Consider the following 11,745-nt stretch of genomic DNA (forward strand, 5'->3'; position numbering starts at 1 on the left):
TGATCTTTAAAAGAAAATTTGAAGAAAATGCAATTTAAAACATTCAGTCTATATCAGAGAAATTGGATTTTTTATAAAAAATAAAATCTTAGAAAATGGCAACAACAAAAAAAATACTCTCAAAAATGTTTTTTTTAGGTAATATTACAGTTTCATTTCGGGAATCCCCCTTTTTTTAAGGTTTCCATGTACAAAATGTGTTATTTGTTTCCAACAATAATGGAAGAAGATTCACCCCATAGGGCAAATTACTCACTTGTTGCAGGGCCTTGTAGAGGGACAATCATAGGCTTCATATTTAAGTTCAATACACTCCTTTATTTTTTTATTTTTCCCAAATTTACCCTTCCTGTATTGGGGAAGGAGGCCCCCACCCCACATTCCCACAAACTATTTTGCCTGTTGAAACAGCTTCTTTGAGTTTACTAAGCTGCTCTAGTAAAATAAAGTTACAATAAGAGCCAATGAAAAGCAGAACCTGCTACAATAAGTCAGTCATAATGACTTATTTGTAAAGCAGCATTATGAGCTTTATGACAGGAAGCTAAAACGTTTATTTAAAAATGTTAATTTTTTGCCATGACTTGACTTTTGTTTGAAAATTTCTATTAGATTCCCCATAACTGCATTGAATAAAGGCTTTAATTAAGGGTTGCAACAATTATTTAGCAAATCGCTTAATCTATTGATTATATTTTATATATATAATTTTAATTGGATAGCAAAATGTTCCTTAAAGATTTATTACAAAATTAAACCAGGAGGAACTAAATCGTTTCCACTTTAGGAGTTCTGGATAGCGCAGATGAAATCGTTTTTTTCCAAATATATATTTTTTTACAATTTTGATGTAATTACTCCTCTAAATGGGTTGCTCTATCAGCTAAAGGCATGTTTTACAGTCTATATACTCCAGGTAACAATTAACTGTTGACTAAATTAGTTGAGGATTATTTCAATAATTCATTGATCACAGATATATGATCTTAGATTTTAATCGACTAAGGTTTAACTTGGGGCAGGGTCCTCCTTAAGATAAGAGAAGATTCTCGGTTTTGTAAAATTTATTTCTAGCATTATACTTTTTTAAACGGAAGTCAAATTATTTTTATTAATTAAGCAGAAACACATGAGGTTGTGTGTTCTAGTTTTTTACACTCTCCCTCCAAACAACTGGTCTGAACCCCTCTGGCTGTGATAAACTCGGTAAATTGGCTTCCTGGCATCTACAGGTCTTTGAAATTGGTCTGTGGAAAGTTTGCCCACTCATTCAAGATTGAAGCCCGTCATACACCTTCAGCCAGTTACAGCTCATCCCACAGCATGACAATAAAATCATTTCCAATTCTAAAAAGTCACCAGTTCCTATCGGATTAATTGGCAGGTATTCAGTAACTGTCCAAGTTCTAGTGAGCCACTACATTTTTTTTAGATTGTCCTGTTCACTGGTAAAAATTCCAGATTTTTTGGTCTTTGTTCATTAAATGTAAACCTTTCAAGTATGTAAATGTACAACAAATCACTGTAGGAACAGTAGAAAAAGCCTTATTTTGAAATAAAAGCCTCTTCAGTTTTCCTCTTAATGCCTCAAACAGCTCATGCTAAATCTAACCAAATGTCAATGTAGCATCATCCCCTCATCAGAGGATCAGAACGGAGCATTTCCTATTTAATAATTGCAGAAAAAAAAATCACATTTAAATCAAATAAATGTTATTTTTCAAATTTATATATATATAGAATAACCCAACATTTTAATTGAAGCTTTTGAATTGAAAACCGCTCTGCACTCCACCATGTTTCTTAAACTCCACTCACATGCTGCTTTAGGTAAAAACAAGATTAATGTAAAAGTGGATAAAAATTGAGTTACCTCTAAATGTGGCTTATTTTTTTGTGAAGTTTCGTTATAAACAGCTAATCAAATTTATCTTCCACTTTCTTTAAAGTTCAACATTTTATGTTGAGTTTTAAGAGCTTTGTCCTTAACTGACCAGTGCTGGTAAATGCTTGTAAAATTCCAGACTGCCATGTTGTGACACAGTGTCACAGAAAAGGGAGTCTACTGAAGAAAATCTCCAAGATAAGAGCTGAATCTATCAGGGATAATAGATGCTTCACACACAGAAACCCAGACATGCGATTCATTCAGATGATCCAACACAAAGACAAGCTGTCACACACCTCAGCAGCCACCTCATCTATCAATCAAACCGCTCGCAGTTCCTGAAAGGAAAAGAGGCCCTGTGTTCTTCTCAAGAGATCTTAGAGGCCAAAAAAAAAAAATCTAATCAGAGCTAGAGCTGCTCAGCAGATCAATCAGAACACCATTTATTCTGCTTATTCGGATTTGACCTTAGTTACGCTTTGCTCTACATAAAGACATTTAAAATAAATACTGAAATAAATATTTAAAAGTAATAGGTTTGCATTGGGTTCCTCGGTGTCTCATTTTTGCAAAAGTGAGGATGAAAACTATACAGTTAAATACTAAAAACAATGCATATGTGTCTAAATGTGTTACAAACCATTAATTTTATTATATATAGTATTTACTTCTTGTCATCTTATACATACATGTGACATCATATGTTTTATATGTGAGAATACAAGTTTTAAAGTTAGATCTCCGCAAAATACAAATACATAGTAAGATTTTTTGGATTCAGTTAAAGAGATTTTGGCACATCTATTCGTTAATTTTTAACGCTTAAATGGGTTCACAGTCACCTGGTAACATTGTTGTAGAGCTGTGTCATCTGCCTTGCTCGGTAACAAGGCTAGACAGGCAAATCATCCCCTGTGGTGGGCGAAGTACTCAATAGTAGTACTTCAGTAAAAGTATTGATACTCAAAGTCAAATCTTACTCAACTACAACTAAAAGTTACTCGGTCAAACATCTACTCAAGTTAAATTATTAAGTTATATTATAGTATTCAAAAGTACATACTTTAAAAGTACTTAAGTAATCAAACATATAAATTACATTTTCTAATATCAGTACAATTTTGTATAATTTTAAGAGTAATTTTAAAGAACCTTGTAACTTTTAGAAACAACCTTATATAGTGATACGTAGAACCAGCTGCTATAGATTCTACACCAACTGTAAAGAACTTGAGCATAAAAAATAAAAAAAAATAAAAAAACAGGAACAGCTATTTTGATTAGTATTTCTTATTTAAATAAAAAAAAAGGAAATAGGAATGTCTTGATTCTCTTCAGACTTTCACTTTGGAATAGAAATTTAAGGTTGAAACTATTATCAGAAAGAAACTCATACTACTGGCCTATTGGCCACATGGTAACAACTAAGGCCTTAATAAATTATAAATAATACTAATATGTGAGTTTCTCACATCTGTGGAATGCCATTTTAATCTCTAAAGCACAATGTGGCAAAAGGTGGAAAAGTTTTATGAAGTATTTATGTGTTCAATTTTCTTGCAGGTATAAAATACCTGAAACTTCATATAGAAGTCATGATTTTAGGGATTTAAGGGGGTCAATCCATTCAAAAGGCACATAAATCTAAAGCCTTACCCATCAAAAACTGGATCCATAGTTTCAGAATATATTTCGGATAGAATCAACTTACAGTAACATAGCCAATTTATTTCCTACTTTGAAGACTGTGGACTAAGAAGAAGAAAAAAAAAGCACATAAATCATCTTCACGTCTGTCAGAGTCCACCTCTTTCAAATCACTTCAGATGTGAAGGAATACATAGTGCATAAGCACACGGGGGTGGGAGTTATGCAAAATTAAAATCTGAAGGTGTGTGGGTGGGTGTGTGCTCTAAAGACAAAGCACAACTGAAGCCTGCATGTCCCCCGGCTGTGCTTTAGTGGGAAGATGAGGGAAGACTTAAGGACACCAAAAAAAAAAAAAAAAAAAAAACAGCAACAAAAAAAACAAAAAAAAAAAACAGGTAAAGACAAATGACAAGAAGTTTTGCAAGTACTGATTAAGAAATTGGGATTTGATTCTAACGTCCGTCTTTCCTTTTATAGTGGCTAAAACAGTTATGTTACATAGCAAGGCCTTGATCTGATCCTCCAATTCATGTTAATCCTATAAAAAATGTAGCTGTGAACAAAAGGGAGTTTAATATTGAAGAAAAAACACAATTTAACTAAAGAAAATAAAATTGTTTGATTAGCCACATAATGATAACTCTAGGGTATTCCTTGGGGAACTTCGCAATTAATTTCACTTAAAACTCCAGGACATGGGGAAGCGAAATCCCACACAACAATGAGATGCGCACAAACATACATGGCAGATGGGGCCCTGAGGGTTGTCTTCCAGGCAGAAGGATCCCATGGACCCCCTGGGAGGCAAGGCACAGATTAATAATGATGGAAATGCAGAACAAGAGGTGGAGGGATTTTTGTTTTGCACAAAAAGCATGTTGAAAATTAAGGTAAAAGCATGTTTTACAAGATTACAGAGGTTTTTTTGGGCATGCTATGGCTTACTTAATAAGAGATGAGTTTCTACCATAAAAAAAGCTTTGGTTATACTGTATCTACACCTTCTCCCCTTTAGAGATGATCCTCATATGTCTCTGCAAATCTTTGGTTAAAAACAGTTTATATGCATGAGACATACAGTTTTCTAAAACATTACGGGGCTTTTTTATTGCAGGTTTTCAAGTGGTTACAATCTTAAGTCAACCCAGGCATTTAAACAGTGTTATAGGTTTTTTTTTATGAGCAGTTTTAAATATCCTGAAAATGCTTGTTATTTATGTGTTAATTATTTGCCAGTGGAGTTAGTCTGTTTTCCCTTAAAATGAGATAATTAGATACTTCGCACTTGAAATAAGAAAAAACAGTTGTTTTTTTTTATTTTGAATGTAAATTATCTTATTCCATCGGCAAAGTGTCTCACTTACCTGCTCAATTTAAGAAAAATATACTTATTTGAAGAAAATTTGACTTACTGTTGACTAACACAACTTTAAGGCCACGCATGCCGCTACATTGAGGTATTTGCAGAAGTTAAAACGATCAGTTAAGCTATTCACCACAACTCAGCCACTAAACATCAACAGCCAAGAGAGTACTAGCCGAAAACATGTGCTTTGGAAGCAACAGTGTGTAGCAAAGTGTGCGTATTTAATTCCTTTTCATAATTCATAACATCATGGAAACTGACTGCTCCAGTGGGGACCAATGCCTGGCCCCCATGGGTACAACTGGTGTTAGGTATTAGGTTTAGGACTAAGGTGTTAATTGAGTTTAGGTGAGGATTAGGATCAGTGTATGAAAAGAATTCAGGCAGGAAAAGTTGGAAGCCAAAGAGTTTTAGTTGTGCAGGTATTTTCTTTTTGCAAAACAAAATTGTGGTCGATTTAAATAGATAATATTTGTCTTGATGACAGTAGTAGAAAATGGGCACTGGTTAAAATAAATCATGCAGTTAAGTTACTTTTGTCATTATACTGTAGCTTATCTTGCTAGATTTCTCTGGTGGGTTGATATGGTGTAGTGAAGTTTGATTTAATGTGAAACAGCTTGTAGATTAACTCACTATATTTTCTTAGTAGTCTATTGAACACTAACCACAATCACCGTCACATGACCAAACAATCCTCTGCAGAATAGTGGTGTAATGACTCAGAACAGAGGACACAGTATTCGAGGCAAGACAGACAATGGGATAACTTCAAATTAAATTAAAAACACGGATGATCTGAGTAGCGGCGGTTAGGGCGTCTACTGCGGTTAGGGCGTTCACACTGCAGCCTGAAGTGACCCAAATTCAAAACCTGGATCTGATCTTTTCATGGCAGTCAACACAGATCTGATTTTTTCTAATGGGACCCAGGCCACTTGGCTATGTGGTCCTGAATCCGATGCGAATCTGATCTTTTCAAATGCGACCTGTGTCTGAACGGCCAGGTCGGATTCAACAGACCTGAACGCCATTAATACCAGACAAAGGTCATTATTATGCGTCTTGCCTCGCAGAAGCGGCAAGAAAAACAAAAACCATGGGAGATGATAACGCGGAGAGCAGTATTTATGTTTAACCATATTGAAAAGATGTTGTTTTTATGGTTGGAAAAGACCACTAGCTGCGCGCTGGCGCTAACATCCATGTTTACTTCCGAAAAAAAAGAACATGCTGGCCTGTGATGTCATTGCGTCTTCTACTGCGCATGCGGGACACTTGCGTTGTATGAATGCAGTTCACACAGGAGATCACATACAAGTCGCATATATTTGGAAAAATGAACAGCTACATAAAAAAAAAAAAAAAATCTGAGTTTGCAAAAAAAATCGGAATTGAGCATCAAGGCCTGCAGTGTGAATGTCACCTATCACAGGAAACCCTGGTTTAATAGTTCAGCCCATGTCCTGAGAATGAGGTAGGATCCAGCTGGTGGGCTGCCAACAAGATGCGGCAGGCACTGCCCAGAGTGTCCCACACGCTGCAGCCCTGGAGAACCGAGAACAAGCAGGAGTCCAAAGCCAGGTCAGGCAAACAGGTCAAAACAGGCAAGCTCAGAGGTCCAATAGTCAAAAGACACTTCAGGCAAACCATTCAGATGGGAACAGGCAAGCTCAGTGGTTAAGAGGCAGAACAGGTCAGGATCAGAAAATCAGAACCACTAAGGTACGCTAAAAACCATCTCACCACTGGCACGAGAGAACGAGAATAATCTGGCCCTGATAACTGGATGCAAGCACCTTAAATAGAGTCAAGAGCAGGTGGATCAGAGGAGCAGTGATTAGAAACTGGACAGAGTTGGACACATGCATGGAATGAATAACCAATCCAGTCATCAGCGCTGGGATCATGACAATCAGTTTTTAATACTGCTTCAGTTTTAATTATTGGAGCAATACAGATATGTTAACATCGGCCGATACCGATATTGATAAATATCTCACACATCCCTGATAAGAATAAACCAAAAAGTCCACAATTAACTTCCAAATATACTGGCTAACTTCTAATGTTCCACAAGTAGACATCAATATCAGTGTCATTATTGATCAAATAATTGCTAAAAGCTTTTTTAATTCGATTATGTAAAAATAAAAACAAGTTTAAGAAAAAAAAAACACAAAATAATAAGGAAAATGTGTTTTTGTTTATATTTGCAGCGTAGGTAGAAATTCTGTTTTCAGTTGAAGTGAGATATATGTAGTCATTTCAACCTGTTGCAGTAAATCCAAACAAACAACCATGGTTTGTTAGAGGCCAGTTCATTCTAAAGGCCTATAGGGATTTGGATGTATCCTGTCTTAAAAGTTCTCCAATGCCTCGTCTCTCAGTCCGCTGGCCGTCTTTCTTTCATTCATCTCCCCTCATTCCCCCCTACTTCTGACCCAGCTAGAATCGCTGTGCGCTGTGCCTCACAATGAAGTGGGCTTCTTTCAAATGTTAATGCTTTTACTCTCGGCTCAGAGCACAGCATAAGGCGAGAAAGAGAGCAGGACACAAAAACAAGCTTGCGTACACACACACACACACTCATAGCTACGGCTACAGTTACTGTACAGTGAATCTCAATGAACCACCACTGAGAGGATCTCGGTTGTGTTGATGAACTTCAGGACCCAAAGAGGAGAGTGCATATCCGCTTCACTTCTGCTGCTGACAGGTTATTCATTATTCAGCTCTGTATCGCACAAAAAACCCATTAGAATTTGACAAACAAGGTGAAGGTGGCAGACAAATTGATTGCGAAGCTATGACAAGGCGATGAGTATGAGATGCTTTTTCACGTAGATTTGCAGTAATAGATTGAAGAAGCATTGATGCACTGCCTTAGAAGCCAAGGTTGGGTCAATAATTTGGCTTAAAGACCATTAAACTTTACTCTAATTGACTTGTTTTCACAAAAGGAACAGGCTTTTGATCCGTTATGAAAATATGCACATGATTGGACAGTAAACAGAATTATATTTCCTTGACTGAAAATTATTATTTGAGGCTGATGTGATTTGGTTAAAACAAAAATAATGAATATGGTAAATATGGGAAATGAACCGACATATTTCTCTGGGGTGTGACCACATTAACAGGTGTTTAACAGGTTAAAAGGTGTGATTAATACTGAATACAACATTAATAAAAATCTGGACCTTTTGCAGTTATTTAAGCAAAGTCACAACTTATTAATGTTTGTACTTTTGGTTGTTTATGAATGATGGTTTCAATGAACATAACATTTCTGTTAACTGCTTGGATTATGATGTGCGAGTCTGTTAAACACTATCAATACCTGCCTGCCTCATGGTTATTTAATATACATTATGAGGTGTTATTTAAAGAGTTTTTACCTAGAGATCTCTTCTCGGGAAACAAACCGGAGAGAAAAAACTTCAAGATGTAGACACAGAACTTTTCTTTATAAAACCAAATGAATTAGTTAGAACTAACATGATCTTCAATGCAAAACATAGTTAAGGTGATGAATGGGAGAGATTTCTTTCTAAATTTTTCTGTATCTGTATTCAAATAGTGTCTTCTACTTTTTATTTCCAAACAATCAACTTCTTTGCCTTTTGCTCTTGATATATTCAGCCAATTTGGTCAGATTTTGGTCAGATTACTGCGATTAATGTAAAATTGCTGTAGCTACATTGGTTCATATGTACTGGTCCTTCCCCGCTCTGGGTCAGTTCTGGACAGACGTTTCCTGTATGATGTCCAGGTTGGCTGGAGTGGTGCTAACACTTGGTCCCCTTCTGGCTCTTTGTGGGTTCAGTGGTGAGGGGTCGCCTTTAATGCCCTCTAAATGACAGGCACTGGCATTTTGCTCATTGTTAGCGAGACGTACAGTTCTCACCAGGAGGAAAGGTGCAGCTCCTCCAACTCACAAGCAGTGGCTACATGACCTAATGTCGTGCCTGAAACTGGAACGAATTAGATGCTCTGTTCAAAACTCAACTGGTAAATTTAAAGAAACTTGGGGGCCCTTTCTTGACCTATTTCAAAACTTGTAAAAATGCTCCAGCTTAGTTAAGTAAATTTATTTTCTTAAAATGTTTTCCGTATCTGTTATGGGTATGAATGAAGCTGTATTTTTCCCTTTTATTTCTGAGTTGACTCACTCAGCTGTCAGTTCTCTTGCGACTGACCAATAGGAGCATAAACACATACACAAAACATTTTTTAATTCAGGATAAAAATCCTGATTCAAGACCAAATATTTAGAGAAGAAAAAAAGTTTTGAGAAAGAAATTATGTTTGAGATGAAATGTTTTCACTCTGAATGCAGAAAAAAAAATATTCGAGAGAAAAAGTAAAAAAAAAAAAAAACTACTTTTGAGAAAGATTTCATATTTTATCTCTTATTTCTCGCCACTTTAAAAAACAAAAAAAAGCGCATGCACCACCCTGTACCTGCTCAGTGATCAGTGAATGCCTATTAAACGCATGTGAGAGCGTGCACGAGCCCATTTCTCCTCGTGCACGCTCTGTTTAAAAGTTGCTGTTTGTATCGCTCATACAAGCTTACTTTCCAAAAGAAGATTTGCATTGTTTTCCACTAGGACAGACTCACCACCGGTTAGTGAAAATGGGAACGAGTGCATAGGACGGTCTTAAGTTGACAATTAGGAGAAACCACCCGCAAAAAGAACATTCTCAACTATACCTTTCAGACTCAAATAAGTTTTTGCTACCGTTGTGAATGTTTTTTATATATTTATTTTATTTTCCTCTTTCATATCGTTTTCTTTCATGAATTTACTTCAAAACACAGAAATATCTCCATAGATTTGTGCACAGATTACTGCAGTTAATTCCTAAAAATATTTTAGTGGGGAAAAAAAGCAAATATATTTAATTCTACACTTTAATACATAATAGTTACTGTTATTTCTTTATTTAATTTTGTTGTATTTTGAGTTAAAAATGCAAAAAAATATTACCCAGCAGGTATAGATTTCCTTTAAAAGTCTATAGAGGTGTTTTGCTTTTAACTCACTTCTCATTGTGACTCAGTGTGACTAATCTAAAGGAGTAAATATAAATGAACTGGTTTGCCATTATGATTTAATAGTTCATGTGAGATCCTTTGAAATCATGATACAGTTTAGCATGTTAGTGCTAACATGATCCTTAGAGGTGAAGGTTAATAACCCTAATAGCTGGTGTTTTAGTTCAGCTATGGCCTGCAGGTCTCAGTAAAACTCTAATCTCCCCCTGAGGGCTCATTACTGCCCGTCTGCGTCCACTCTTTGTTTCTGTCTGATCGTAGCTTAACGCCACAGGGGCTCCCTGCTGAGTAATCTAAACTTATGGACCCATATGGTCCGAGGCAGATCAACGTTTACCGACTGAATAATACCTGCAATTCATCAGATATCCACACTGCAGTCCAACTGCTTTAGTGTTTCACTCCCATAAAGAATAATCTAGGATTACAAATGAAGAAACCATCAGAAAAGAACAGACCTGAGTAGGACCAGTTCATATCTTCAGGGATCTGCTCCACGCCTTGGGCCACCGGTTCCACTGCCAGAACTGTAAAGAAATCAAACAAAAATATCATAATTTTTAATTAATTTAAATAAATTATTTCTAGTAAATACAGCTAAATGCGTGTGGTGTAGATTTATCAGCATGTACTGGAATGAATCGCTGGATCAATCACCCAGTGCTTTTCCACACTCTGATACAACGTTTGATCTCATAAAAAACATTTTACTTTATTATGTATCTACAAATATTTTGAAAAGAAAAAAAAAATAATAATAATTTGTAGGTATGCCGAACGTTTAGCCTGTTTCAGTGCCTGCAGGCATCTCCAAAGTCGGTCCTCGAGGGCCGCTGTCCTGCAGGTTTTAGAGGTTTTCTTGCTCCAGCACAGCTGATTTTAATTGAAAGCTGATTAAAAGGGTTGTGCTCCACTGCAATCATCATAATCAGCTGTGCTAAAGCAGGGAAAACTCTTAAACCTGCAGGACAGCGGGGATGCCTAACATACTGGGAAAAAACAACCTAATATCATCCCCCAATATGGGATTTTGCAGGCAGTCTCACATATTGGAGGCAAGTGATGCATTTTGTCGCTGTGATAAAAATATTGCAGATTAAGACATCTGGAATGGTATCCAGAAATGGGAGCATGATGTCTTTGGGTTTTTTACAGCAGGATTGTGCAGCATTAATGCAGATAATTGTATATAGGTCGACCATATATGCTATAAGTGATTAGCAGGGCCACATCTTTGGGTTTGGGTATTAAAAATATGAATTCCTGCTATTTTTAATGGAACTGAAGGCAGAAAAGAGGAATACAGAAACAATACATGTTCCTCTTAGCTTTCTCTCAGAGAAGATGAAAGCTTGTTGGGAGTAAAGATTTAGGTCAGCTACAGTAACATCCCAACCACAACATGTGGCGCAGCTACAGTCGAAGTAATCCTATGGTTACAGTGTTAGCACTGCATCTGACAGCATTTATTTTGCAGGCCAGTATAATCTTTGTTTTTATGGTTTATGGTCATTCAGGTCGCTACAGCTGAGCATCAGGATCGGGCTCTTTAGATTACAGTGAATCCGGTTGAACTGAATAGATTTTTAATTAGAAAATAAACCAGTTGATCATTTTATATTCCTTCTGAGCCAAGATTGTTTGATCAGAGGAACATATTTTGTCTTTCGGAAACTAAACTCTGATTCATGCTGAAAGTTAACAGAACCATAGCTTAACAGATCCAACTATTTCAGATTGATTTATCAGCATCAAGAAAACTGAAATGAAGATAAT

The 11,745-nt window shown here is 36.3% G+C and overlaps 1 protein-coding gene across 1 annotated transcript in view; it reads right to left on the reverse strand.

The window, feature by feature from the left end:
• The window catches only part of LOC107087067 (receptor-type tyrosine-protein phosphatase zeta-like), an 81,031-nt gene that overhangs the window by 38,348 nt on the left and 30,938 nt on the right, over positions 1-11,745 (reverse strand). Inside the window, exon 2 of the mRNA XM_015378421.1 lies at positions 10,428-10,496. Within this exon, the coding sequence (XP_015233907.1) occupies positions 10,428-10,496 (69 nt within the window). The remainder of the gene's footprint in view (positions 1-10,427; positions 10,497-11,745) is intronic.

Source organism: Cyprinodon variegatus, unplaced genomic scaffold, assembly GCF_000732505.1.
Source record: "Cyprinodon variegatus isolate N-32 unplaced genomic scaffold, C_variegatus-1.0 Scaffold172, whole genome shotgun sequence".
NCBI classification, from domain to species: Eukaryota; Metazoa; Chordata; class Actinopteri; order Cyprinodontiformes; family Cyprinodontidae; genus Cyprinodon; species Cyprinodon variegatus.